At 38.7% G+C, this 27,129-nt stretch overlaps 2 protein-coding genes across 7 annotated transcripts in view; one reads left to right on the top strand and one right to left on the bottom strand.

Moving 5' to 3' along the window:
- Positions 1-372: 372 nt before the first annotated feature.
- On the top strand, positions 373-24,627 carry slc30a4 (solute carrier family 30 (zinc transporter), member 4). Its single transcript, NM_001102711.1, is given in 7 exon segments — positions 373-820; positions 11,864-12,010; positions 14,455-14,608; positions 17,653-17,839; positions 18,123-18,228; positions 20,671-20,805; positions 21,009-24,627. Coding segments are annotated over 7 exon segments (1,248 nt in total). The 5' UTR covers positions 373-450; the 3' UTR covers positions 21,158-24,627.
- The window catches only part of spata5l1 (spermatogenesis associated 5-like 1), a 31,020-nt gene continuing 28,210 nt past the window's right edge, over positions 24,320-27,129 (bottom strand). For 3 of the 6 annotated variants that reach the window (XM_012959290.3, XM_012959288.3, XM_012959289.3), the window contains 3 exons: positions 26,888-27,022; positions 25,633-25,758; positions 24,320-25,109 (listed from right to left, as the gene is read on the bottom strand). In XM_012959290.3, the coding sequence (XP_012814744.2) occupies positions 24,927-25,109; positions 25,633-25,758; positions 26,888-27,022 (444 nt within the window). In that variant the 3' untranslated portion in view covers positions 24,320-24,926. 6 annotated transcript variants of the gene reach the window in all.

Raw genomic sequence — 27,129 nt, 5'->3', positions numbered from 1 at the left:
TTCACACTACGCTACGAACAAGCCTTGTTGCCATTATAAATAAAGTTCAATTCAAACTTGTAAAAAAAAAAAAAAGGCAAAAGCTCTGAAATGCCAGCTCGGCTATTACCGAGAAAGGCGCAGAGAAACAGCTAAAGCATAATTATGTTATATACTCGATATGTAGTTTTCAACGGAATATATTACGCCTAATTCATAATCCGTAAAAAACGAATCCGAAGGCCGCACAGAAATCCTGCTGAAGTCACGTGAAAATTATTATCATGGGGGCGCGACCCCCAGCTTGGGTCAGGTGACAATTGTTGGCCCGGCGCGCCTCCGTGTGAACACGTGACTCAATGTTTGCGCTCAGCCGAAAACAAACCCGGAAGCCCTGACTGTGTCATTCAGAGTGTGAGGATCTGAGAAGTGAGTGGCTTCTACAGCCTGGGCTGGCTGAGCGGTGCCGACATGTGGCGGCCACAAGCCTGGTGGAGCTCTGTCAGGTCGGCTTTCCAGAGGTCTGACCAGCCACCTTACTTGAACGATGCCACTGGCTTTGATTGCACGGAGGAACCGGCACTGGAGGGTGAAGAGGTTTTGCCCAGGTTCAATAAGCTGCGGGTTCTGGTGGCAGATGAACCGGTGGCAGCAAATGGGGTACCCATGAACATGGCCTCTGATGATGAGTCCTTATTGGAGAGCTGGCAGAACCGGGTCAAGACGGAACCGTGTGAGAAGTGCAGCAACCATAGGGAGAGGAGGAAACAGGGCAAGGTGAAGAGAAAGCTGCTCCTGGCTGCGGCCCTTTATCTCCTCTTCATGGTGGGGGAACTTGTGGGTGAGTGTTATTGTTTTGCTAGTGAAGAACAAGATTCCCTAGTTGGCTCCTCCCAGTAGTGGGCACCTTCCTACTAATGTATCTGTAGTTTAACCAAAACTTGCAGCACCCAACAAATAGCAGTACTCCTGGCTCACTGCCCCCAGCTGTTGTTCAACTACAATTCCCAATGCAAATATCATTTAACAACATTGGGGAGGTCTCAGTTTGGATTTCATTGTGCTAAATACAAACCTGTGCATATACTGTGTGTAAGCTCTTTTGTACGAGTTGTATTATGTATACACTCATTATTTCCCCCCCTAGTGTATCCGATCCTCATTCACTGTAACTGCAAACCATTTTTGTTAATTGTTTATATGTACATGTTAACTGTTCCGTCTTTTGTACCCCTCTATTCTGTAAAGCACTGCGTAAATTGATGGCGCTATATAAATAATAATAATAATAATGTATAGAGGTTTATATTCCCCTTTAAAAGTTTGAGAGTTGGGTGTTATAGTAAGAGGCTTAAAGTGTTTAAGGCGAGGGGTGCATTTGAGAGTAATAGTTAAGGCAGTTTCAGTTGAGCATATTAGGATTTCCCTGGAAATCTCTGGTGGTAAAAATTAAGATGATTTGCATGGTAAAGTAGCCTTAGTGATTAGCTGATTAGGGCACACACAGGCAGCATACGGCAAACAGATTAGGGCACACACAGGCAGCATACGGCAAACCGATTAGGGCGCACACAGGCAGCATACGGCAAACCGATTAGGGCGCACACAGGCAGCATACGGCAAACCGATTAGGGCGCACACAGGCAGCATACGGCAAACCGATTAGGGCGCACACAGGCAGCATACGGCAAACCGATTAGGGTGCACACAGGCAGCATACGGCAAACTGATTAGGGCGCACACAGGCGGGGGTGTTATTATACTGTACATACACCAGTATCACCCTTGCATTGGAAAGGTTAACATTTTTAGTCACTACTTGCCATAATCCTGACACAAGGTGTAAGGTGGCGTACATTCTTTTAAGAGAGGTGGTTTGGATTTCATATAATCCTACAGTAAAGCCAGTGATACCACTGTACACAGTTTGTACAATCCAGATATAAAAGCCTGTAATTCATTTAGATAGCAATATTTAGGACCCTTTCTCAAGGGGCCCCTGTCTCTTTCTTAAGTTATGGCATTCAGCAGTGACAGGCAGCTCAGAAGTGACTTGATAATGAAATGGAATGAAGGCAGTACAATAATGCTGTTCATGAAGATTCCTCCTCACGGATTTGTATCTCCTACACCAGGGGTGACCAAAACGTCAATCGCAGTCCACCAGTCGATCCCCCGTGGATTTCTGGTTGACGGCGTTGAAGGTGTGAAATGCAGAAGTGCGGCATGTTTATTGGGTATGCGTACGTACGCGGAGAGGAGTCAAAAGTAGATCAGCGGGGGGGCACCCCTGTCCTGCACCAACAGTGTTGACTCCTTCATATATGAAGTACCTCAAAATAGCAATGGTAATCTTCAGATGTATGTGTGATTTACATTAGTATGATATTGATAAATGAGATTCACAGCATTCTTATAGCAACAAAGAAATGTTATATGTTTGTTAATGAACACTCAGGAAAAACCCTTTAGTTGTTGGCATTGTCATACTGATCATAATTGCCTTGAGCTTCCGTAATAAGTATTGATTTCCACCCACTCCCACATTCCAGGTATTACAATGATGTTACTCCCTTCTGTTAGGAGCTTGTAGTGCAGGTTTTTATATGATGTGTATATGAGTGCCTAACTTTCAGTATGAAATCTGACATTCCTTTAGGCCTGTTTCATGCTAGTGCTATTAATCTGACCTGAATTAGACTGATGCATTTGGGTCAATGAGTTTGTTGAAAGGTTAACATGCCAGATATTGGAGATTCCAATCTTGCAACCCAAAATTAAAATGAGTGGGTTTTAATTGCTGGTTCCTTGTCATGTTTTAGATTAAAGGGTAGTTTGCATTTAAGTTAACTTTTAGTATCTTATAGAATGACACATTCTTAGCACCTTTTGGTGGTTTTTAATTTTTATTATAGTTTTTGAATGCTTTTTAAATGGGGGTCACTGACCCTGGCAGACAAAAAAAATATAGCTTTGTGAGGCTGCAATTGTATTGTTATTAATACTTTTTATTATCTTTCTTTTGTCATTCAGACCACTGCCTTGTTATTAGTATAATTTAGACCATAGCAACTAGATAGCTGCTGAATTTCCAAAATGAAGAGTTGCTGCACAAAAAGCTACATAATTCAAAAACAACAAATAATAACAAATGAAGAAATTGTCTCAAAATATCACTCTCTATATCACACTTGGGGGGGCCCATTCATTAAAGCACAATTTTTTTTTCAGAAAAAAAAATGCGTGGATCGAAGGGGGGGGGGGGGGGGGGGTGTCTGGAGTTGTGAGCAACTGTCACTTGTGAGTTGTGAGTAAGACACAGCCGGCAGGTGGGGGGGTGCGGTGAGCGTTGTGCACGGAGCGGGGATCGGAGGGGGGGTTTGGGAACCGGAGTTGTGAGCAAGACTCAGCTGGCATGTGCGGGGGGGGGGGGGGGTGTGTCTCTTTTTGTAATATCTTTGTAAATGCACTGTTTACCTTTGTAATATTAACTCTTTTACTGCCAAGCACGTATGGCATACGTGATGGCAGTAAAAGGGCTTAAACGCCAACGACGTGTCTCATACGTCGTTGGCGTTTAAGCGCTGCCCTCTGCAGCGGCGGCATGTGCCGCCGCTGCAGAGGGCTTCTAACAATGACAGCCCCCCTGGGCAATGTGCCAGGGGGGCTGTCATCAGGGTCCTGCGAGCCGATCGCTCGCAGGACCCTCCAGGAAGCAGCAGATGCGATCGCATCGCATCTGCTGCTTCCTGCTTCCTCCCTCTCCCCCAGCGCCGGCCCAAATGACGAAGGAGGCGATCGGTCTTCAGGAACAGGTAAGGACTTTTTTTTTTTATTGCATTTACACACTTTTACACACTTATACACACATTTACATACATTTATACACACTTACATACATTTACACACACTTACAGCACACATTTTAGCATTTTTTTATTTTTTATTTTTTTTTTTTTTTTTTTCATTTTTCACACTTTTATACACTTATTTACACTCATATACACACTTACACACTATCACACAACTTTTACACATGTACACACATGTATACACAAACACTTTGGGTTTTTTTTGTTTTGCTTTTTTTTTTTTTTTTTTTCATTTTACCACTTTGTTTTTATTTTCTTTTACCTAAAAACTGTTTATTTTGACAGCGTAACTATTGGATCAGATATTCTGGCCACTAATTACACTGTCATGTAACTTATTTTGTTGTTTCACTGATTTGCACAATTTTTGTGGTTTTATCACATTTTATCCCTATATAAGTGTTCCTGATCTGTTTTTAGCGTAGCTTTGCCAGGTGTAACTTTGGTGTACAAAAATAACTTTACCTATTTTGAATTCATCAGAATGTGTACTTTCCAAAAATATATGGTTTTCTGGGGGTCACTGTATAGTTAGGGGGGGTTACTGCACATAATACACTGACAGGGGGCTCTGTGTGCAAAAGCTGAGCTGGCAGGCGAGAAATCCTTATGCGCTATTTTCATTTTGGGTTCAGTACATACCGCAGACTTTGGTATATCTATGCATATTGGGCATCAATCTGTTCAGTAGACCTCTGGTGTTCCTATTTGGGGTGACTTGCCTTTGTACGCAAGAAATTGTGTGAGATAAATGCGGCAAATTGCAACATTTTTAGGCGATTTTCTGAAATGTCATAAAAACCGATAACTTTAGGAAAGCTTTGCGGCTTGGTACTTTGGTGTAGAAAGGACTCTTTACCCTTGTTGGATTTGTCAGAATGTGTACTTTCCAAAAATATATGGTTTTGTGGGGGTCTCTGTATAGTTAGGGGAAGTTTTGGCACATAATACACTGACAGGGGGCTCTGTGTGCAAAAGCTGAGCTGGCAGGCGAGAAATCCTTATGCGCTATTTTCATTTAGGGTTCAGTACATACTGCAGACTTTGGTATATCTATGCATATTGGGCATCAAACTGTTCAGTAGGCCTCTGGTGTTCCTATTTGGGGTGACTTGCCTTTGTACGCAAGAAATTGTGTGAGATAAATGCGACAAATTGCAACATTTTTAGGCAATTTTCTGAAATGTCATAAAAACCAATAACTTTAGGAAAGCTCTGCAGATTGGTACTTTGGTGTAGAAAGGACTCTTTACCCTTGTTGGATTTGTCAGAATGTGTACTTTCCAAAAATATATGGTTTTGTGGGGGATCTGTATAGTTAGGGGAAGTTTTGGCACATAATACACGGACAGGGGGCTCTGTGTGCAAAAGCTGAGCTGGCAGGCAAGAAATCCTTATGCGCTATTTTCATTTAGGGTTCAGTACATACCGCAGACTTTGGTATATCTATGCATATTGGGCATCAAACTGTTCGGTAGGCCTCTGGTGTTCCTATTGGGGGTGATTTGCCTTTGTACGCAAGAAATTGTGTGAGATAAATGTGACAAATTGCAACATTTTTAGGCAATTTTCTGAAATGTCATAAAAACCAATAACTTTAGGAAAGCTCTGCAGATTGGTACTTTGGTGTAGAAAGGACTCTTTACCCTTGTTGGATTTGTCAGAATGTGTACTTTCCAAAAATATATGGTTTTGTGGGGGATCTGTATAGTTAGGGGAAGTTTTGGCACATAATACACTGACAGGGGGCTCTGTGTGCAAAAGCTGAGCTGGCAGGCGAGAAATCCTTATGCGCTATTTTCATTTAGGGTTCAGTACATACCGCAGACTTTGGTATATCTATGCATATTGGGCATCAAACTGTTCAGTAGGCCTCTGGTGTTCCTATTTGGGGTGACTTGCCTTTGTACGCAAGAAATTGTGTGAGATAAATGCGGCAAATTGCAACATTTTTAGGCGATTTTCTGAAATGTCATAAAAACCGATAACTTTAGGAAAGCTTTGCGGCTTGGTACTTTGGTGTAGAAAGGACTCTTTACCTTTGTTGGATTTGTCAGAATGTGTACTTTCCAAAAATATATGGTTTTGTGGGGGTCTCTGTATAGTTAGGGGAAGTTTTGGCACATAATACACTGACAGGGGGCTCTGTGTGCAAAAGCTGAGCTGGCAGGCGAGAAATCCTTATGCGCTATTTTCATTTAGGGTTCAGTACATACCGCAGACTTTGGTATATCTATGCATATTGGGCATCAAACTGTTCAGTAGGCCTCTGGTGTTCCTATTTGGGGTGACTTGCCTTTGTACGCAAGAAATTGTGTGAGATAAATGCGGCAAATTGCAACATTTTTAGGCGATTTTCTGAAATGTCATAAAAACCGATAACTTTAGGAAAGCTTTGCGGCTTGGTACTTTGGTGTAGAAAGGACTCTTTACCTTTGTTGGATTTGTCAGAATGTGTACTTTCCAAAAATATATGGTTTTGTGGGGGTCTCTGTATAGTTAGGGGAAGTTTTGGCACATAATACACTGACAGGGGGCTCTGTGTGCAAAAGCTGAGCTGGCAGGCGAGAAATCCTTATGCGCTATTTTCATTTAGGGTTCAGTACATACCGCAGACTTTGGTATATCTATGCATATTGGGCATCAAACTGTTCAGTAGACCTCTGGTGTTCCTTTTTGGGGTGATTTGTCTTTATCTGATCTTTATCAAGAAATTGTGAGAGATAAATGCGGCAAATTGCAACATTTTTATGCGATTTTCGAAAATGTCATATAAATCTGCAAACTTAGGAAAGCTTTACAGCTTGGTACTTTGTAGCAATAAGAAATATTTACCCATTATAGATTCGGGGGGATGTGTATTTTCCAAAAATATATGGCTTTCTGGGGTGAATGTACTTTTTTTGTAGCATTATCCCACATAAAGGATGTAAATGTGTTGATTTTGCAGGAGCTGAAATGATAGATCATATGGGGGTATGTTCCCATTGGGGCCCCTACATGCCACATACTTAGGTAAACCTATACATATTGGGCATCAAACTGTTCAGTGGACCCCTGGCGTTCATATTTAGGGTGTTTTATCTTGGTACCTAACACTATGTGGGAGATAAGATGCTGCAAAGTGGAAGCTTTGAGGGGATTTTTGGAAATGTCATCAAAATTGCTAACTTTAGAAAAGCTGTGCGGCTTGGTACTTTGGAGTAGAAAGACATGGGTACCCATTTTAGATTCGGGGGAATGTGTACTTTCCAAAAATATATGACTTTCTGGGGTGAGCGTACTTTTTTGTAGCTTTATCCCACATATAATGATGTAAATGTGTTGATTTTGCATGAGCTGAAATGACAGAAATGACAGTATATATGGGGGTATGTTCACATTGGGGCCCCTACATGCCACATACTTAGGTAAACCTATACATATTGGGCATCAAACTGTTCAGTGGACCCCTGGCGTTCAAATTCAGGGTGTTTTATCTTGGTACCTAATGCTATGTGGGAGATAAGATGCTTCAAAATGGAAGCTTTGAGGGGATTTTTGGAAATGTCATCAAAATTGCTAACTTTAGAAAAGCTGTGCGGCTTGGTACTTTGGAGTAGAAAGACATGGGTACCCATTTTAGATTCGGGGGAATGTGTACTTTCCAAAAATATATGGCTTTCTGGGGTGAGCGTACTTTTTTGTAGCTTTATCTCACATATAATGATGTAAATGTGTTGATTTTGCAGGAGCTGAAATGACAGAAATGACAGTATATATGGGGGTATGTTCACATTCGGGCCCCTACATGCCACATACTTGGGTAAACCTATACATATTGGGCATCAAACTGTTCAGTGGACCCCTGGTGTTCAAATTCAGGGTGTTTTATCTTGGTACCTAATGCTATGTGGGAGATAAGATGCTTCAAAATGGAAGCTTTGAGGGGATTTTTGGAAATGTCATCAAAATTGCTAACTTTAGAAAAGCTGTGCGGCTTGGTACTTTGGAGTAGAAAGACATGGGTACCCATTTTAGATTCGGGGGAATGTGTACTTTCCAAAAATATATGGCTTTCTGGGGTGAGCGTACTTTTTTGTAGCTTTATCTCACATATAATGATGTAAATGTGTTGATTTTGCAGGAGCTGAAATGACAGAAATGACAGTATATATGGGGGTATGTTCACATTCGGGCCCCTACATGCCACATACTTGGGTAAACCTATACATATTGGGCATCAAACTGTTCAGTGGACCCCTGGTGTTCAAATTCAGGGTGTTTTATCTTGGTACCTAATGCTATGTGGGAGATAAGATGCTTCAAAGTGGAAGCTTTGAGGGGATTTTTGGAAATGTCATCAAAATTGCTAACTTTAGAAAAGCTGTGCGGCTTGGTACTTTGGAGTAGAAAGACATGGGTACCCATTTTAGATTCGGGGGAATGTGTACTTTCCAAAAATATATGACTTTCTGGGGTGAGCGTACTTTTTTGTAGCTTTATCCCACATATAATTATGTAAATGTGTTGATTTTGCAGGAGCTGAAATGACAGAAATGACAGTTCATATGGGGGTATGTTCACATTGGGGCCCCTACATGCCACATACTTAGGTAAACCTATACATATTGGGCATCAAACTGTTCAGTGGACCCCTGGCGTTCAAATTCAGGGTGTTTTATCTTGGTACCTAATGCTATGTGGGAGATAAGATGCTTCAAAGTGGAAGCTTTGAGGGGATTTTTGGAAATGTCATCAAAATTGCTAACTTTAGAAAAGCTGTGCGGCTTGGTACTTTGGAGTAGAAAGACATAGGTACCCATTTTAGATTCGGGGGAATGTGTACTTTCCAAAAATATATGACTTTCTGGGGTGAGCATCCTTTTTACTAGCTTTATCCCACATATAATGATGTAAATGTGTTGATTTTGCAGAAGCTGAAATGACAGAAATGACAGTATATATGGGGGTATGTTCACATTCGGGCCCCTACATGCCACATACTTGGGTAAACCTATACATATTGGGCATCAAACTGTTCAGTGGACCCCTGGTGTTCAAATTCAGGGTGTTTTATCTTGGTACCTAATGCTATGTGGGAGATAAGATGCTTCAAAATGGAAGCTTTGAGGGGATTTTTGGAAATGTCATCAAAATTGCTAACTTTAGAAAAGCTGTGCGGCTTGGTACTTTGGAGTAGAAAGACATGGGTACCCATTTTAGATTCGGGGGAATGTGTACTTTCCAAAAATATATGACTTTCTGGGGTGAGCGTACTTTTTTGTAGCTTTATCCCACATATAATAATGTAAATGTGTTGATTTTGCAGGAGCTGAAATGACAGAAATGACAGTTCATATGGGGGTATGTTCACATTGGGGCCCCTACATGCCACATACTTAGGTAAACCTATACATATTGGGCATCAAACTGTTCAGTGGACCCCTGGCGTTCAAATTCAGGGTGTTTTATCTTGGTACCTAATGCTATGTGGGAGATAAGATGCTTCAAAGTGGAAGCTTTGAGGGGATTTTTGGAAATGTCATCAAAATTGCTAACTTTAGAAAAGCTGTGCGGCTTGGTACTTTGGAGTAGAAAGACATGGGTACCCATTTTAGATTCGGGGGAATGTGTACTTTCCAAAAATATATGACTTTCTGGGGTGAGCGTACTTTTTACTAGCTTCATCCCACATATAATGATGTAAATGTGTTGATTTTGCAGAAGCTGAAATGACAGAAATGACAGTTCATATGGGGTATGTTCACATTGGGGCCCCTACATGCCACATACTTAGGTAAACCTATACATATTGGGCATCAAACTGTTCAGTGGACCCCAGGCATTCATATTTAGGGTGTTTTATTTGGTTACTTTATGACCTGTAGGAGATAAGATACTATAGACTAGAAGCTTTGAAGCGATTTTTAAAAAAAATCACAAATTTTGATAAAAACCAATAACTTTAGGAAAGCATTGCGACTTGATAGTTTGGAGTAGACAGACAGTTGTGCCTATTCTGTATTCCCCAGAATCAGTTCTTTCCAAAAATGTACAATTTTCTGGGATAAACCTTCTGTTAGTGGAATTTTGGCCTTGAAATCCAAAGTATGCAGTTTTTTTGGAGCAGTGCTTTGGGAATTTGGTAGTGTACTGCTGGGAGTTTTTGACCTATACAAGTGAGAAATCTCCATAAAACTATATATATTTGGTATTGGCACGTTCAGGAGACATGGGACTTTCCAAATCAGTTGTATATTCGTGCATAAAATAATTTTTGTTTCTAGTATGTGTGATTATATTATGGAAAATTTGATTTTTTTTGCATTTTTAGACATTTAGAAGCCTATATCTTGTTACAGAATTGGAATTACACAAAAATTCTACCATATTTTGAAAGCTTAGGTTGTTCTGAAAAAAACGATATATTGTTTTCCTTGGTAAACTAAAAGTCCCCCCGAGGAAAGGCCCCTAAAGTGAAACAGTGCAAAATGTTCAAAAACTGTCTGGCAATACAAGTTCCGCTTTGACCAAAATGGCTGGCAGTAAAAGGGTTAAATATAAAATGTAATAAGTTATGTCCTTTGGCTCTAAGACTCATGTACTTGTATGACGTTTGGGCCTAAAATATATTAACTGCTAGCAGGAGAGTGTGTTCGACTGTAATTTAACCCTTTGGCTGCTAGAGTGCTTGTTGAATTAGTGGAAGCTAACCATAACTACAGTAAGAGAGAGTGTGTGAAACATTTGTGTATTAGGAAATAGTACATGTTGTAGAGAGCAGGGAGATTAGGTTTTTATCGCCTGTTAATGCTAGATGGTGGCAGCGAATAGTTATTTGGGGCGGTGGTGTGTTTGGGGGTGCTTGATGTTAGTCTAACCTGTGTGAAAGGTGACTGAGTGTAACCCCTTGTTTCCCTGTCCCGGTGTCACGTGGCGTGATTGTGACGGTACTACTGAAAGGGCATGGCCAGTGAGGGCTTTTTTAAACCTGTCTGGGAAAGAATCTTTCACATGACGCATTATGTGTTACATAAAACCTAACTGTATACATTTTCTTTTGCTCAGTTGTCATATTATTATTAACATGTATTTTTGAAGTGCCATCATGATCTGCAGTGCAGTACAATAAATGTTAAAGTGTTTGTTATTGTATTGCTAACTTTTAACAGCATATTTATCAATGTCTGAGGTTTGACATTGAAATCTAATCAAGTTCCCCTTTATTTGTGAATGTTTTGCCAAATTATATTGTGGTATGTAAGTTTTTATGATTCGACTTTTTGGAGATGATACAATAACCTTTTTTAAAATGTTTTATTTATTGATTTTCACAACAATGCAAACAGAAAATGTGTACAGGCAGTGCAATGACCGTAGAAATTAGGTGAAACAGCCCCAATGTATGCCATCAGAGCAATAGATACATTAAGACAACAGGTAATGGTATGTTATCAAAAGACCTGTGGGATAGTCAATACAGCATATTAACACAATGTTTAATTAGTCAGAGGGTTCTGCCTCTGGGCAGGCCTCTAGCCATGGGTCTGGTATTACTGGGAGTCTAGTATTCACTATTCGATTTTCAAAGTCACGCAAAGTTTCCTTCCTACTAAATTGTAATTGAAGTACTTTGCAAATATGATCCATTTTAGGTTTACAATCACTACATGCAATATCATTTTGTGCCCTTACATCCCCTTTAAGGAGCAACACACAAAGGGAATATCCCTTCTAGGCAACCATTACTTTGAACCTGCTCCTTTGCTGGAAAGCAGGCATGCAAATTTAGAGTAATGTGTTTGGGCACCAGCACCTTTGTGATTAGAACCTAGTGAATGAGCCCTCAAGTCCAAGACAGCAAAAGTGCTGCGATATATGAAAAATGGACTTTTGAACTCATTCTACTCAGTAGTTCATTGTTTTCTCCAAGCAGCAACTACTTTTATGCCCTTAAATAAATAACTTTTTTTTATTTTTGTTTATATATAAACTTCTTGCCTCTGACACTGTTAATTCTTCTATTTCAGGCGGATATGTTGCCAACAGCCTTGCTATCATGACTGATGCACTCCATATGCTTTCTGACCTCAGCAGTATTATTTTGACCCTGCTTGCTCTATGTCTGTCTTCAAAACCTCCAAACAAGCGTTTCACCTTTGGATTTCATCGTCTGGGTACGGCTCATTTTATTTCACAACCATTGTAAAAGGACATTGACCCATGTAATAGCTATGTTTATGGGTTTGGCTGTGCAGATGGCTTGGCTGAATTATAATTAACAATTTAGATGTGTGTACTTTCATTTGTTCCATGGTAATATTAAGATTCTGTGCTTACATTTTGTTGGGCTTTCTACACAAATCATTAGTATATATAATTTTCATTTCTGTTGCCCATGTATTTACATGAATAAATGGTCGTTTAACTCTTGCACTGACCATCAAAGCTGCCCTTTTGTACATTTGGAAGGATTCTCATAATAGCTTACACTGTGTAAACATTCTCTTGCTCTTTTCCTTCCTATTCACATGCATTACTTCATATGCATACTTTTTTGTTTTCCAGTAGATATTTGAGAACTTCGTTGGTGTGTATATATTCAATTTTATCTAGGACTTTTCCAGTTAATTGTGAGTTTGATTTCCATTGGGCTGTGTGAGGCATTGTGCAGAGTTATTGAGGCCTTGCAGTTTATGGCCTAAAAGCATTATCTTGGGGCATGGAGAAATATCCGTATTGAACAGTTTGGTAAGGATGGCGGCTACTTTTGTCCAAAGTGGCTCTGACTTTTAAAACAGTGTAACACAAGGCAGCAGACTGACAGACCTGTCTTGCTGGAGGAGATTGACCTTTGCAACATTGTTTAAAAAGTTGGTCACCCTGGACAAACTTGGCCACCTGAACTTAATTCCACCCCTATTACAATAGCTACCCCCTTTGTTAGTGCTGCAAGGATGCATGAATTCTTCCCCTCTATATTAAATAACTTCTGGCCCTGGTTACCCCAAAGAAAGACATTAACACACAGCTGGTATTTGGGATATTGTATTTTATTCAATATCTTACATTCACTGCATACATACTTGTTACCTAGAACTTATTTTTCTTGTTTCTCAATGTTTTTGCAAAACCCTGCTCAATTGTAAGACACGCATACATTAAATGTATTGTACAATGTTAAGCTATTGTATATACTGCCACGTTACACTGCAATTTGAAGTTATATAACTGCTTGAAGGAACTACACTGTCATGTTTGAACACTTCAATAAAATTGTACTGTTTAAAAAAAAAAAAAAAAAAAAAAAAAAAATATATATATATATATATATATATTATAATAAAATGCAGGGGGAGGGGTACACAACTGGGTAACTTCCAGGAACCCAAAGAAGTTGACAGGAGTATTTTATTGGGTGTCACATACAATAACATCATTAATGGTCTGTGACGTTTGGTAAGAAAACCAGCCATCATTAAAGATGGTTTGTGTGGCTTTGTTTTTGTTTATATCAACAGATCTGGAATTTGCTGACCTAGATTCTTGCTTTTTGCCAAGTACTGCTTGTAAGCCAGGTTGAGTTATGCATTAATTAAGCTTTTTCCATGTTTCCAGTTATTGTAACTGCATTTGCATGCAGAATATTTTTATTTCTTTCTGTTGTCTGGTTCTGACTCTTAAAACAGTGTAGCAAAACTCGGTTATCTTCTAGGTCTATAAATAGTTAGCTTCTGTTGCATTAGTTTCAATAGGCAGAACCAGAAACAAAGAAAACTGCCAGATAGATGCTAATTCCAATTTCAAATAACATTTACAAATAACTTTCAAACCACAAAAATAATGTAACATGCAAAAGTTGCTTTTGTTGTTTTTTTGTGATCCCCTTTAATCTCTGAGTAAGCCCTTTTATACTTAGCTTCTGGTGTAAACAGATATGTTTATTTATTGTTACCCAAGACCAGGGATCCTCAACCCTTTTTATATGCGTAAGTGACATTCAAATGGAAAAATAATTTGGGAGCAACACAAGTATGAAAAACTTTCAGGGGTGTCAAATAAGAGCTGTAATCGGTGATTTGGTAGCCCCTAAGTAAGGCAGCCTACAGGTCGCTCTGTTTGGCATTACACCGACTGGGTTTTTATGCAACCAAAACTTGCTTCCAAGCCAAGAATTCAAAAATAAGCACCTGCTTTGAGGCCACTGGGAGCAACATGTTGCTTGTGAGCCACTGGTTGGGGACCATTGCCCTAGACCAGTGATCCCCAACCAATGGCTCATGAGCAACATGCTCACAAACCCCTTGGATATTGCTCTCAGTGCCCCCAAACCAGGTAGTTATTTTTCAATTCCTGGTAAGGAGACGGCAAGTTTTGTTTGCATAAAAACCAAGTATAATGCCAAAAAGGCTGCCAGTCCACATAGGGGCTATTAAGTAGCCAATTATAGCTCTCATTAGCACCCCAGGAACCATTTTCATGCTTGTGTTGCTCCCCAACACTTTTTCCATTTAAATGTGGCTCAAAAGGTTGGGGATCCCTGCCCTAGACCAACCACAATAAGGGCCTTAGTCAAGGTTACTACTAGCTAACTGTTAAAATACATTTTCTTCTTTTACAGAGGTTTTGTCTGCCATTGTCAGCGTGATTCTGGTATACATCCTTACAGGCTTTTTGTTGTATGAAGCCATACAAAGGACAATTCACATGGACTATAACATTAATGGAGATGTGATGTTGATCACTGCAGCTGTAGGTGTTGCAGTAAACCTCATGTAAGTTTGAATCTTTTACGCAGAAGCTCAATGTTTATGTTTATGTATTATCCTTTAAAGGAGAAGGAAAGGTTCAATCACTGGGGGGTGCCAAATTTTAGGAACACCCCAGTGATTATAATCACTTACCTGATACCCCAGGCTGCTGATCCAGTTATCAGAAAACTGCACCGGTCCCAGAAAGAAGGGAGGAAGAGGATCGCTCACTCACAAGTACCCTGGTGCAGTTTTCTGCTAACAGGAGCACTGGCCCAGGGTATCAGGTAAGTGATTACAATCACTGCTAACATTTGGTACACCCCAGTGATTTAATTTGTTCTCCTCCTTTAAAGGGTCTAGCACAAGGCATATAGCCAGTATAGGCAAGAGAAAGCACAAGGCATATAGCCAGTATAGGCAAGAGAAAGCATAAGGCATATAGCCAGTATAGGCAAGAGAAAGCACAAGGCATATAGCCAGTATAGGCAAGAGAAAGCACAAGGCATATAGCCAGTTTCATAAAGTTAAGAAAATAAACATATTGCTGAATAAATATTAACTTTATCCTGTTATGAACATAAAGCAGATGCCTTGCCACATGATGCTTCAGAACAGACGAGGGCAGCCAAATTTATCTGTAAGCAAAAAAAAAAAAAAATTAATGCTCCAAGCATTACTTAACCTGTGAGATGCTAGGGTATGCAGCTTTTAAATCAAATTATTGTCTCTTTGTAGGAGCAATTTATTCATATCCCCATCTTTCCCTTTCTTTATAACTTCAATTACAAGCCAAGGTAACAAACACCAGTTGTGATTAAATTCTTTATAGTTCCTTGCCAGGCGAGTATGTATGGCAGTTCATCCTTTAACCCTTTCACTGACAGCCAATTTGGACAAAGTGGAACTTTTATTCCTATACCATTTTTTAACATTTTGCACTATTTCACTTTAGGGGCCTTTGGTTTTTTTTGGGGATAAACTAAGCTTTCAAAATATGCTAGAATTTTAGTGTAATTCCACTTCTGTAACACTTCTAAATGTGTAAAAAATGAAGAAAATTATATTTTCCATAGAAACATCAGAAACATATTCATTCATTTTTCTGCACAAAAGTACAACTGATTTGGAAAGTCCCATGTCTCTTGAACGCACCAATGCCAAATATATATAGTTTTATGCAGATTTCTCACTTGAATGGGTCAAAAACTCCCAGCAGTACGCTACCAAATTTCCAAAGCACTGCTCAAGAAAGCTGCATAGTTTAGATTTCAAGGCCAAATATTCCACTTAAAGTAGGTTTACCCTAGAAAACTATACATTTTTGGAAAGAACATATTCTGATGAATCTTTCTACTCCAAATTACCAAGTTATTATTATTAACATTTATTTATAAAGCGCCAACATATTCCGCAGCGCTGTACAATAAGTGGGTTTCATACATTGGACATACAGAGTAACAAATAAAGCAACCAATAACCGATACAAGAGGTGAAGAGAGCCCTGCCCAAAAGACCTTACAATCTACAAAGTTACAATGCTTTCCTAAATGTATCAGTTTTTATAAAAAGTTGTGAAATGTTTAAATAATCATTTCAAAGCTTCCAATCTACAGCTTGTTATCTTCCACATATCATTAGTTACCAAGATAAAAATAGCAATTCTCTATTTAGGAGTACCCTATAGCACATGCTACTAAAAAGTATATTTTTATGAAAATGGTTTATTTAGATGAAGCAGGGTTTTACATATGAGCTTGTTTATGCAATATATTTATATAGAGACCTACATTGTTTGGGGGTATAGTTTCCCTTTAACATACTTTACTGACATCTGTAAGCTACAGTTCTTTGCTAAAGTATTCCCCCCCACCCTTGGCATTTTCCATGTTTTGTTGCCTTACAACCTGGAATTAAAATGGATTATTTTGAGAGTTATTTGAGAGAGACCATTTCATTTACAGAACATGCTTACAACTTTGAAGATGTTTGCTTCACAATAAAAAAAAAAATACAACAAATAGGACAAAATAACAGAAAACTTCAGCGTGCATAACTCTTCACCCCCCATAAAGTCAGTACTTTATAGAGCCACCTTTTGCGGCAATTACACCTGCAAGTCGCTTTGGATAAGTCTCTATGAGCTTGCCACATCTTGCCACTGGGATTTTTGCCCATTCCTCAAAGCAAAACTGCTCCAGCTCCTCCATGTTGGATGTTTTTCGCTTGTGAACAGCAAACTTCAAGTCTGAACACTGATTCTCAGATGATTCTGGATTTTGACTAGGCCATTCCAACATATTTAAATGTTTCCCCTTAAACCACTCGAGTGTCCATCTCTTTGGAGTGTATGGCTTATTGTGTTCCTATGGACTGATACTCCAGTCTCTGCTGTGAAACTCTGCAACTCCTTCAGGGTTACCTTTGGTCTCTGTGCTGCCTCTCTCATTAATGCCCTCCTTGCCCGGTCTGTGAGTTTTGGTGGGTGGCCCTTTTTTGGCAGGTTTGTTGTGGTACCATGTTCTTTCCATTTGAAGATTATGGATTTGATGGTGCTCCGGGGGATCCTCAAAGATTTGGATATTTTTTATTTTTTTTTTATAACCCAACCCTGACTTGTACTTCTCAAAAACTTAGTCCCTGACTCCTTTCTAGAGATCATTGGTCTTCATGGTGTGATGCCTCTTGCTTAGTGGTGATGAAGCCTCTGGGGCCCTTCAGAAAGGGTGTGTTTATACTTAAAGATCATGTGACACTAAGATTGCACATAGATGGTCTTCATTGCACCAATTATGTGACTTTTAAAGGTAGTTGGTTGCACCAGGACTTTTTAGGGGCTTCATGGCAAAGGGGGTGAATACATATGCACATGCCAATTTTCAGTTTTTTTTAATTGTTATGTTATATATATTTTTCTCATTTCACTTCACCAACTTAGACTATTTTGTGCAGAATTATCACATAAAATAAGATTAAGAAACATTTAAATTAGGAATGTCACAAAACATGAAAAATGCCAAGGGGGTGAATACTGTGACATTATTACAGTTTTTTTCTATCCTTCACAGAATGGGAATTTTATTAAGTCAGTCTGGTCACCATCATTCACATTCTCATGGACCTGCAGCTAATTCACCAAGCCCTCATGGGCATAGTCATGGGAGTCTGGCAGTTAGAGCTGCATTTGTCCATGCACTAGGAGACTTGGCTCAAAGTATTGGTGTTTTAATAGCAGCCTATATTATACGATTCAAGGTATGTGTCTTCTTTTTCTTTCTTCATTAAAATAACTTTTTTCTAAAAAAAACTGTAGAACCAAAAAATGCTCTCATTCAGTCAAGACTTGCTGAGCTTCTAAAATGAGTTAAACTAATAAGTTAAATCAGCTGCAATGCCAAATATTTATCAAATTAGGTCATAGCAATAACATGGTTTTGACTTTTTTTTTATATAGTGTTGGTATCTTTACAAGTGTTTACTTTTTCCCTCTTTGTTTTTTCAATTCATCTATAAATCCATCTGCATTTCTGTGTTGCAGCCAGAATACAAAATAGCGGACCCAATCTGTACCTACATATTTTCTGTACTTGTTGTTTTTACTACAGTCCGCTTAGTATGGGATACAGTGCTAATAATACTTGAAGGTAAGTGGATTGTTTCATGTGTATGTGTCCTTTATTTTGCAAACAGCTACAAGTTGTATTTAAATGAATAGAAATAATGTACGGTTCCCCCTCACTGTTACACTGGTGTTTGCTTCAGATAAATATAATTTATATAACTAGGTTGCTACACAGTCATGTGGGCAGCAATTCAAGTTTAAATTGGGAAGTAGGGCACATGTTAACATGTCGAACAAGTTGAACGGGGTTTTACCTGGGAGATACACAGGGGGAAATGTTATTGATGCCACTAAAGAGCAAAAGCCTTATTTGTATAAGGGCTATGTGACGTGATGTTTTTATTCCATATTATTATTAAGTTCCAACCTAAAACTCATAATCAGCATTACTGTAGAACGCTGTAATTTGCTTGTAAAATCACACAATAAAATAATAAATATGCCTGGATTGCTAACACATGTAGCAAATTTGAAGATAGTTCCTGCAATTATGAGAGGATTTAAATCCATTTATTATGCTATTTCTGCAGTGCCCTTTGTTCAGGTTAACCATTTTATTGTGAGCCATCAGCAGCAATGCACTGGGGGTGATGTGTAGGAAACCTGTGACGGCATAGGGGCTGATTCTCTGCCTGCGTTTTTCTGCAAGCCAAGAACCAGCCCCGTGTGGCACTAGATTTACGGTTTTCTTAGGTTTTGTGTCCTGCACAACTGTCATTTTGTGTGTAGCAGTGATCGAAGCACAGAGGAATCCACAGGTTATTTCCCATTGCCACATATGGGGTATCATTATTACAGAGAAGAAGGAAATCTATTTTAAACATTAGAATTATTTGATTAAAATGAAGTTTATGGTAAATTGCTTTTCCATAATTTGGAGCTTTCTAAATAATGGATCCCATACCTGTACCTTCCACAGCTGTTTTTACAATGCTTTACTATTGAAACATATGACCTAGCCCTAAAATAGAACATTTGTTGGCAATAAAGAGTTTATCTGTAGTTGTTGGTGGGACAGATACAATTTTTAAATGTTTAAAAAAAAAAAAAAAAAAAAAAAAAAAAAAGCTGTTATGGTATTACATAAGATTTTCTTAGGTTTTGTTGCTTGTGCAACTGTAATTTTGTGTGTAGCAGTGATCAAAACGTAGAGGATTGTCACATGTTGCTTCCCATTTTCATGTGGGAGTAGAGCAGTGTTCCCCAACATGTTACTCCCCCAACCCCTTGGATGTTGCTCCCAGTGGCCTCAAAGCAGGTGCTTATTTTTGAATTCCTGGTTGCCTGGAGGCAAGTTTTGGTTGTATAAAAACCTAGTATTGAAGTGAGGGCATGTAGAGCTGCTGTTTCTCCTGTGTTGTATGGGGTATGGTGCTATCTGTATGTTTTCATGGCTGTGGCCCTTACTCTACAGTGCTGCTTGCATCACATATTTGAATGTTAGGAGCAAACTGCACCAGTCTGTGAAACTGTGAGCGCCACACCTCCGTTTTACTTTCTACTGGTGTCCCAGGCATCCTCTGCGAGAATTCTTGTTTCACATGTGCAGTAGAGTACACCTGACAGGGGTTTGTTCTGGGAGTTTGTTAGCAGTTGAAAATAGACATTAAATGGTCCCTAAGGTGTGTAATTATATGCTGGGGGTTGCTGTGCTATCCACAGGGGAGGAGGCATATAGATTTAAGGGTGTGTCTTAATATAACATAATATAATTCTTTAACATATGAATGATGGTTGAAGTGGGTGTGGTTTAAAATGGGGGAGTGGCCAAAACTGGCTTCCGTTAGGGGCTCTCCACCATGTATGCGAGAGAAATTCCGGCCCTCGGCACGGCAGAAGTTGGACAGCACTGCTTTAAGGGATTCTGTCATTTTATGGTGTACTTTTATTTCTAAATTACACTGTTTACATAGCAAATAATTCACTCTACCATTTAAAATTTTCTTCTTGAACCAACAAAAGTAATTTTTAAGCTGTAATATTGGTGTGTAGGCGCCATCTCAGTGCATTGTGCCTGAGTCTGAGCTTTCAGAAGGAGCCAGCGCTACACATTAGAACTGCTTTCAGATAACTTATTGTTTCTCCTACTCCCATGTAACTGGAGGAGTCCCAAGCTGGACTGGGATTGAGTGCTATTCTGCATGGCAGCATTTTTGGATATCACTCCAACTTGCAGCTCAGCAGTAAAGTGTGAATAAAGTTTATCAGAGCACAAGTCACATGACTGAGGGCACATGGGAAATTAACAAAATATCTAGCCCCATGTCAAATTTCAAAATTAAATATTAAAAAATCTGTTTGCTCTTTTAAAAAACGAATTTCAGTACAGAATTCTGCTTTAGGAGCTCTGTTAACGAATGCGTTTTGAAAGACATGTTTTCTCGTGACAGAATCCCTTTAATTTGTTTCTCTGACAACAGGGTATAATGGCTACATTTGCTTAAACATGTCCATTTCATTTGAGGTGTTCCAAGACATCTGAATGTGGATAGGATCAAGGATGACCTGATGAAAATTGAAGACGTTTACTCTGTGAAAGACCTTAATGTCTGGTCCCTCACAACAGGAAAATCTGCTGCCATAATACATTTGCAACTGTGTAAGTTTAACTTCATGGCCACTATCATTAACTGTAGTATTTCTGTGCATATCTGTCATATGTGGTGGGGACAAATAGGGAACTAAACTCTAGTTTATAACCATAGTGTGCTTTGCAAAAACCTAGAAAAAAATCAAAGGAAGAAAGCAAATCATGATAATGCTGGAGAAATTACTTTTCTAACCACTCATGTTTTCCATCAGGTCCTGATGCCTCATCAAAGTGGGAGGAAGTGCAAAATAAAGCCAGACATGTACTGCTGAAAACACATGGAATGTACAAATGCTTCATTCAGATACAGAGTTACGGGCAAGAGGAGAGCACCCGTTGCACTGACTGTTCCAATGCCTAAGTCCCATGGACTGTTGCCTTACAACTGACACACTAGGTGTAGGACACCCAGAGCAATACATGTTAACCTTAAAATCCTTACTATGAAGCAGCAGTGGCTTGCTCTCTCTGTCTCTATATATAAAGGAGAAGCACATTTTCTTATTGGAATCTAGAATCTTTATAGACCAAAAGAGAATAACCTTTCTCTCTGCAGTATTCTGCTGAGGCCGTGTAGACCTACAACTCAAATGTTTACAGAGTTAAGCAAGTTTGCACATAAACCTCATGTTTTACGCTATAGCACAATAAGCCCATGGCATGGATAACAGTATGTTATTTGAAGCAAAGCAATTGCATAGATTGCCATATTTTAAGGGTAAGCTAGTTTTCTATGTGCCATTTTCACAATCTGCGTTGAAGTGCTTAAAAGGGTGGTTCACCTTTAAGGTAAATTTTGGTATGTTAAAGAATGGCAAGTTCTTAGCAACTTTTCATCTGGTCTTCATTTTTTTTTTATCAAGTTTTAATTATTTGCTTTCCTTTTCTGACTCTTTCCAGCTTTCTAATGGGGGTCACTGATCCCAGCAGCCAAAAAACTATTGTTCTTTGAGGCTACAATTTCATTGTATTATTACTTTCTATTACTCTTTCTATTACTTATCATCCTATTCATATTCCAGTTTCTCTTACAAACCACTGCCTGGTTACTAGAATAATTTGGACCCTAGCAACCAAATAGCTGCTAGAATTCCAAACTGGAAAGCTGCTAAATAATTAAAAAAAACATGAAGCATAATAAATGAAGACCAATTGCAAATTGTTTCAGAATAGCACTCTCTACAACATACAAAAAGATATTTTGAAGGTGAACAACCCCATTAATTTCATGTAGACTTTCATATAGGGGTATTATGGTTTCCTCCCACTGAAAACTAAATTACTGCATGGCCAATAGTATTGTAAATATCATCCCACTTTCCTTGGTATTAAGCATTGTGCAAAGTATTAGAGTGGGTCAGTAAGAGAACATTACGTTACTGCGTATTACAATCCTAAATAGTTTGCTGATTTCTGGCTTACTGGCAGAGCTCAGATTAGAATTTAAGTTTACATGTATATGTGACTGGATGATCAGTGATCACAGGAACAGAATTCTTGTTGGTACCAATACAACAGTATGGTGTTGATTTTGAACCAAGTGTATGTGATAAGCTGCTGTTGCCATTTTAAGAAGCAGAAAAGTTGTCACCTTATCAGTGTTCTGTACTTTGCACTTATGTTCTACTGTTTATAGATTGAAACTGACACAACATTGCTGCTGTTAGTCTTTCATGTTCTGGCTCTAAATGTGAAAGATCTAATTAGAATAGACTGAGGTAAAAAGCGAAGGGAAGCCACATAAAGCAGGCAGGATGTTACTCCTGATTTAGGTTGCAAAGGTTTATGACAAAAGTTCTTTTCCAGGTACTTACCTAGGTTATAATTTAGGTGGACATGGTTTTAACAGGACTTTCTTCTTCTTTATAACCTCCTTTTGTTTTTCTAAATATACCAAGCCCGTTTGGCATCGCCAGAGGTTCCTCTTCCACCTTCTCAGGACCCATGAGTCTGCAGCCGTTCTGAAAGTGCCTGTAACTTGGGACTGTATTTATTTATATTTTATTTATACAAGACTTCATTCACTTGCCACTAGGCTTCCTGTGAGTAGAGCTTCCGTTCTCTAGCCTTTCTATGCACATCTCTCCTGTGTGGAAAGTGACAGCATGCTGTTAGCCTAGCTGAAATGCAACGTCAAATATGAAAAGAAAAACAAAAGAAATTCAGAATTTGGAATAAAAATGTCTGAGCTAATTCAAAAGTACAGCAAAGCAACTTTTTAAATAAATGTAATTATATTTTAATCACTACGTGTATATAAAATAACTTCTGCTGGATCATAAAAGCAATTACATAAACTGCACATGTTTCCAACCCTGTATGTTATTTTTTGAGAAGTTCCAAATAATGAAACACTAAAATATTGACAAGAAATTAATTAGTGGTTTCTAAATAACCACTTTTTCCAGAAATAGTTTCAAAGGGGTTGTTCCCTTTTATTATGATGTAGACATTGATATTCTGCCAAATTTCTACCAACCATGTCAGTGCAAATTGCTCACTAATGCTGGAATCAGTAAGTTGTTCACATGCCCAGATTTGATCAGGCAGTTTGTCCAATTCCATATATACTGCCCGAGCCTCAAGATTGCAGGGGGGCCCCTTCACTAAGAATGTTATTGGCACAGGAAAGCAAGTAAAAGCAGGGAGAACCCCAGCACATTTGTGATCATTTAGATCATTCTGAATGTAGAGAACATTGGCTACGTTGCTAGAAGTATGGCTGCTGGTCTGGTATCATTACATTTGGCCCACAGGCTCTTTGGGCAGATACTGTAAAGGTCTGGCCATTGCATTTCCACCTGGTGAAATCTGAGTAACTCACTCACTGTAAGTTTAGCAGCTCACAATTTTTTAGATATATAAACAGCTGTAACTAAAACAGCCACTACATTTTTCTCAATTTTTTTTTTTTTTTTTTTTTTTTTTACAATAGTGACAGTTGCACTTTAAATCAGTGTCACAGCCTGTTAAATAGGCATATAGCATTATAGCAAAATAAGCAAATCTTTTGATACTGCTGCTGTTTTTACCCTGGGCATACACACAGGCTTTGTCTATGGCCAGACAATAATGTGTGCCTTTTTATTTTTACACATCCACCTTTAATATGCCTATAAAACTACATGCTCCTCAGGTGACATTTTTCACCACCTCAACTTTTTTCAGCAAAAAGGAGTGCACTTCATTTTAGATTTGCACCACAGAATTGTGCAACTGCTGTGAAACAAGAGTATGATACCCAGTTATTAAGCAACACTTTTAGGAATTCCTGTCCGCTAACTCTGCAGCCTTATTATATTGTTCTTGGGATAACAGGCCACCTGTTATGTTTATTTGATCTCTTTGGGGATGTGACTGTTCCTTCATTTCATTTGTGAGCATTAAATTCTGACACCAATTTTTCAAAAACACACAATAGTATAATTAGGCTGTATATACTTGTGTTTTTTAATGTAATCCTGTATTTTTCTGGATGTGGCTCCAATGAAATACCAGATAAAATATGCATTTTTTTTTTTCAATTTCAAAGTTTTGATGAATTGTTGCCTCTTGCCTTTCTTTCTTTACAAAATCTTATGACAGAATAAAAATGATTCTGTAACAAATGCACAGAGGGTTGTAATAACATATTTATTAATGTTTTGATTGCCAGAAAAATACATTTTAAAGAAGAATAATACATGTAAATGACAAACTGAAGTTGTGTTTTTATTCACTTGGGAGGGTGATGTTTATGTCTATAGTGTAAATGCATAATGCACTGCAATGAATGCAGGAGGATAAAAATGCCTTTTTATAAATAATAAACCATTTATGTATATATAAGAATAATGACTTAGTTTCTCTTTTCTGCTATAGAATCTGAGACTGGGGACAATGTATACTGTCCTGCCCAATATTTTCTTACTCACACAGAGTGCCAAATCTAAGGGGGAAAATGTCAAAATAATGGCATAAAAAAAAAGTCCATGGCTAGTTGACCAGCTATGCTGTAGATTAGCTGAATGAACATGTGTCCTATTTAAAAAGTTGCATCCACTTAACAGAAACACAAGTACTGTGTTCATGTGTCCACGGTCCATCCACCATTCTTTGTGCATACAGTCCATTTATAGCATGTAATATAGCTAAGTTATATTAGTAAATATATTGCTGCTCTTATAGTTAATGGCACGGCCACATAACTTTTTATACATTCCCAAATCTTTAACACTCAGAGATGGTTTTACTGATGTCAAAGATTTCTCAAAATGTTCTTGTTTAACAGAAGAAGTGTGTAGTCCACTTTCATGTAGTGCAGTCAAGGCAGCCTGAAAAAAAAAAAAATCATAATCAACTAAGTTAATGGGCTTCAGTCATTAGGGACAGTCTGTAAGGGTTGTATTTGAGTGCTGATTTTTGATTCAGCCATGAAAATTAATGGATCTGCCAGGGTTGGATTCAGTTATATAATTGCCATTTTGCATGGTGCTACATTTTATCACTTGAGTTGCCTCTGGGTTTAGGGGTATGGCATACTTAGTATTTTACATGCACTTTTACTACTGCCACCAAAAAAAACAACTGCTTTTGCATAACTTCAGGTTTGGGGCAACCCATTGATGGCTATCAATGCCATGCATGTAGCAACATTAAAAATGGCTAATGCACAGCAGGCACATCAGTTTGCTTTGCAAGCAAGGTATCAGTATCCCAAAGCAACAAACTGTACAGAGGCTAAATTTATCTCTAGAAAAAAGTGTATCCCCTGCTAAGCACTATTCAGCAAGAACACTTTAAAACTTCACATTCCCTTCTTATGCAAAGACTGGAATATATCCAACCCATACCAACCTCTTTGCAGAGGTTCTGTAGATCAGCTCCAGAGTAAAGTGGTGTTTCAGCTGCCAGGGTTTCTAGATCCACATCATCAGCTAAAGGGGTACTTGCAGTACAGATCCTTAGTATAGATAATCGTGCCTGTTAACAGTAAAAAGAGTTAATCATATATTATTCAAGTAAAGACATGTGACCTCTTCTCAAAAGTACCTTGCCTCTCTAGTGTTTTCCCTCTCACTCACATGCTGAATCTCCTATCCTGGCTTATCCAATCCCAGCAGGCACCTGCTGTTTAAAACAAGCATACATGTCAGGCGCTCATAACAACCATATACTCTCCCAGCACTAGCAAAGATTGTAGCAAGCAGAGAGACTGCAGTGGAATGAGAATTTAAACACTGACCAAACTAAGTTTGTAAGTTGTAATTTTTTAACTACAGGTATGGGACCTGTTATCCAGATTGCTTGGGACCTGGGGTTTTCCAGATGACAAAAAAAAAAATTAAACCCAGTAGGATTGTTTTGCCTCCAATAAGGATTGATTATATGTTATTTGGGATAGAGTACAAGGTACTTTTTTATTACAAACAAAAAGGAAACCAGTTTTGAAATAAAGTCTATGGGGGGTGGCCGTCCCATAATTCAGAGCTTTCTGGATAACAGGTGTCCGAATAACGGATCCCATATCTGCAATTTGAGCAGTTGTTTCTGACATATGCCTTGTATAGAAATCACTTCTGTCCCAAAAACCGCTACATCCCAAGATCCATGGACCCTAGGGTGCCTCTAAAGAGGATATGAAACCTGGATAACTATAACAGATGTATTTTCCATTAATCATTTCATATTTGCAAGTATACATGAATAGCAGCTGCCATATGAGTAATGTATATAGCATAATGGATAATTATAGAATTATGTCAATGGAATATTTTAGAATTATATTGCTGCTCTGGCAATCAGAAAATGGCAGTAATATAAAGAAGGCCTAACGAATAAAGCTGACCATATATGTACTAATAAATGTGCACTGCAGCATGATGATCCCTACCAATATCTGTGTACTAAGGAAATTAGCTGATTTGTCCAGTTTGTATATTTAATCTGCCAATGCACTGCATCACCTAATGCACTGGTGGATAAGGAATGATCCACAGCTCAGCACAATACAAGTTGGCCATACCATGTATTGCCAATAAGGTATTCATCTGTACAACCTGATTGGTTTGATACTGTATGGAATTGTCCCTTCCCCCTTTAAATGTCCTACCTTTTCATCTGGGAGTGGAATATACAGGAGTTTGTCCAGTCTCCCAGGTCGCAGCAATGCATCATCTAAGGTATCAGGCCTGTTTGTTGCTGCTACAATCATAACGGCTTTGTTCAGAACCTCCTGAAACTCCAGCTGAAAGAGAATAATGCACATACTGAGCATGGTTCATGCAATGTGTAGCTGCCTGGAGCTGAGGAGAGACATTAGTAGGATAGTTTTTGAAATTTTGTATATGTAAT

The sequence above is a fragment of the Xenopus tropicalis genome, chromosome 3 (genome assembly GCF_000004195.4).
Source record: "Xenopus tropicalis strain Nigerian chromosome 3, UCB_Xtro_10.0, whole genome shotgun sequence".
Taxonomy (NCBI): domain Eukaryota; kingdom Metazoa; phylum Chordata; class Amphibia; order Anura; family Pipidae; genus Xenopus; species Xenopus tropicalis.
This window is presented reverse-complemented; position numbering and strand designations above follow the sequence as displayed.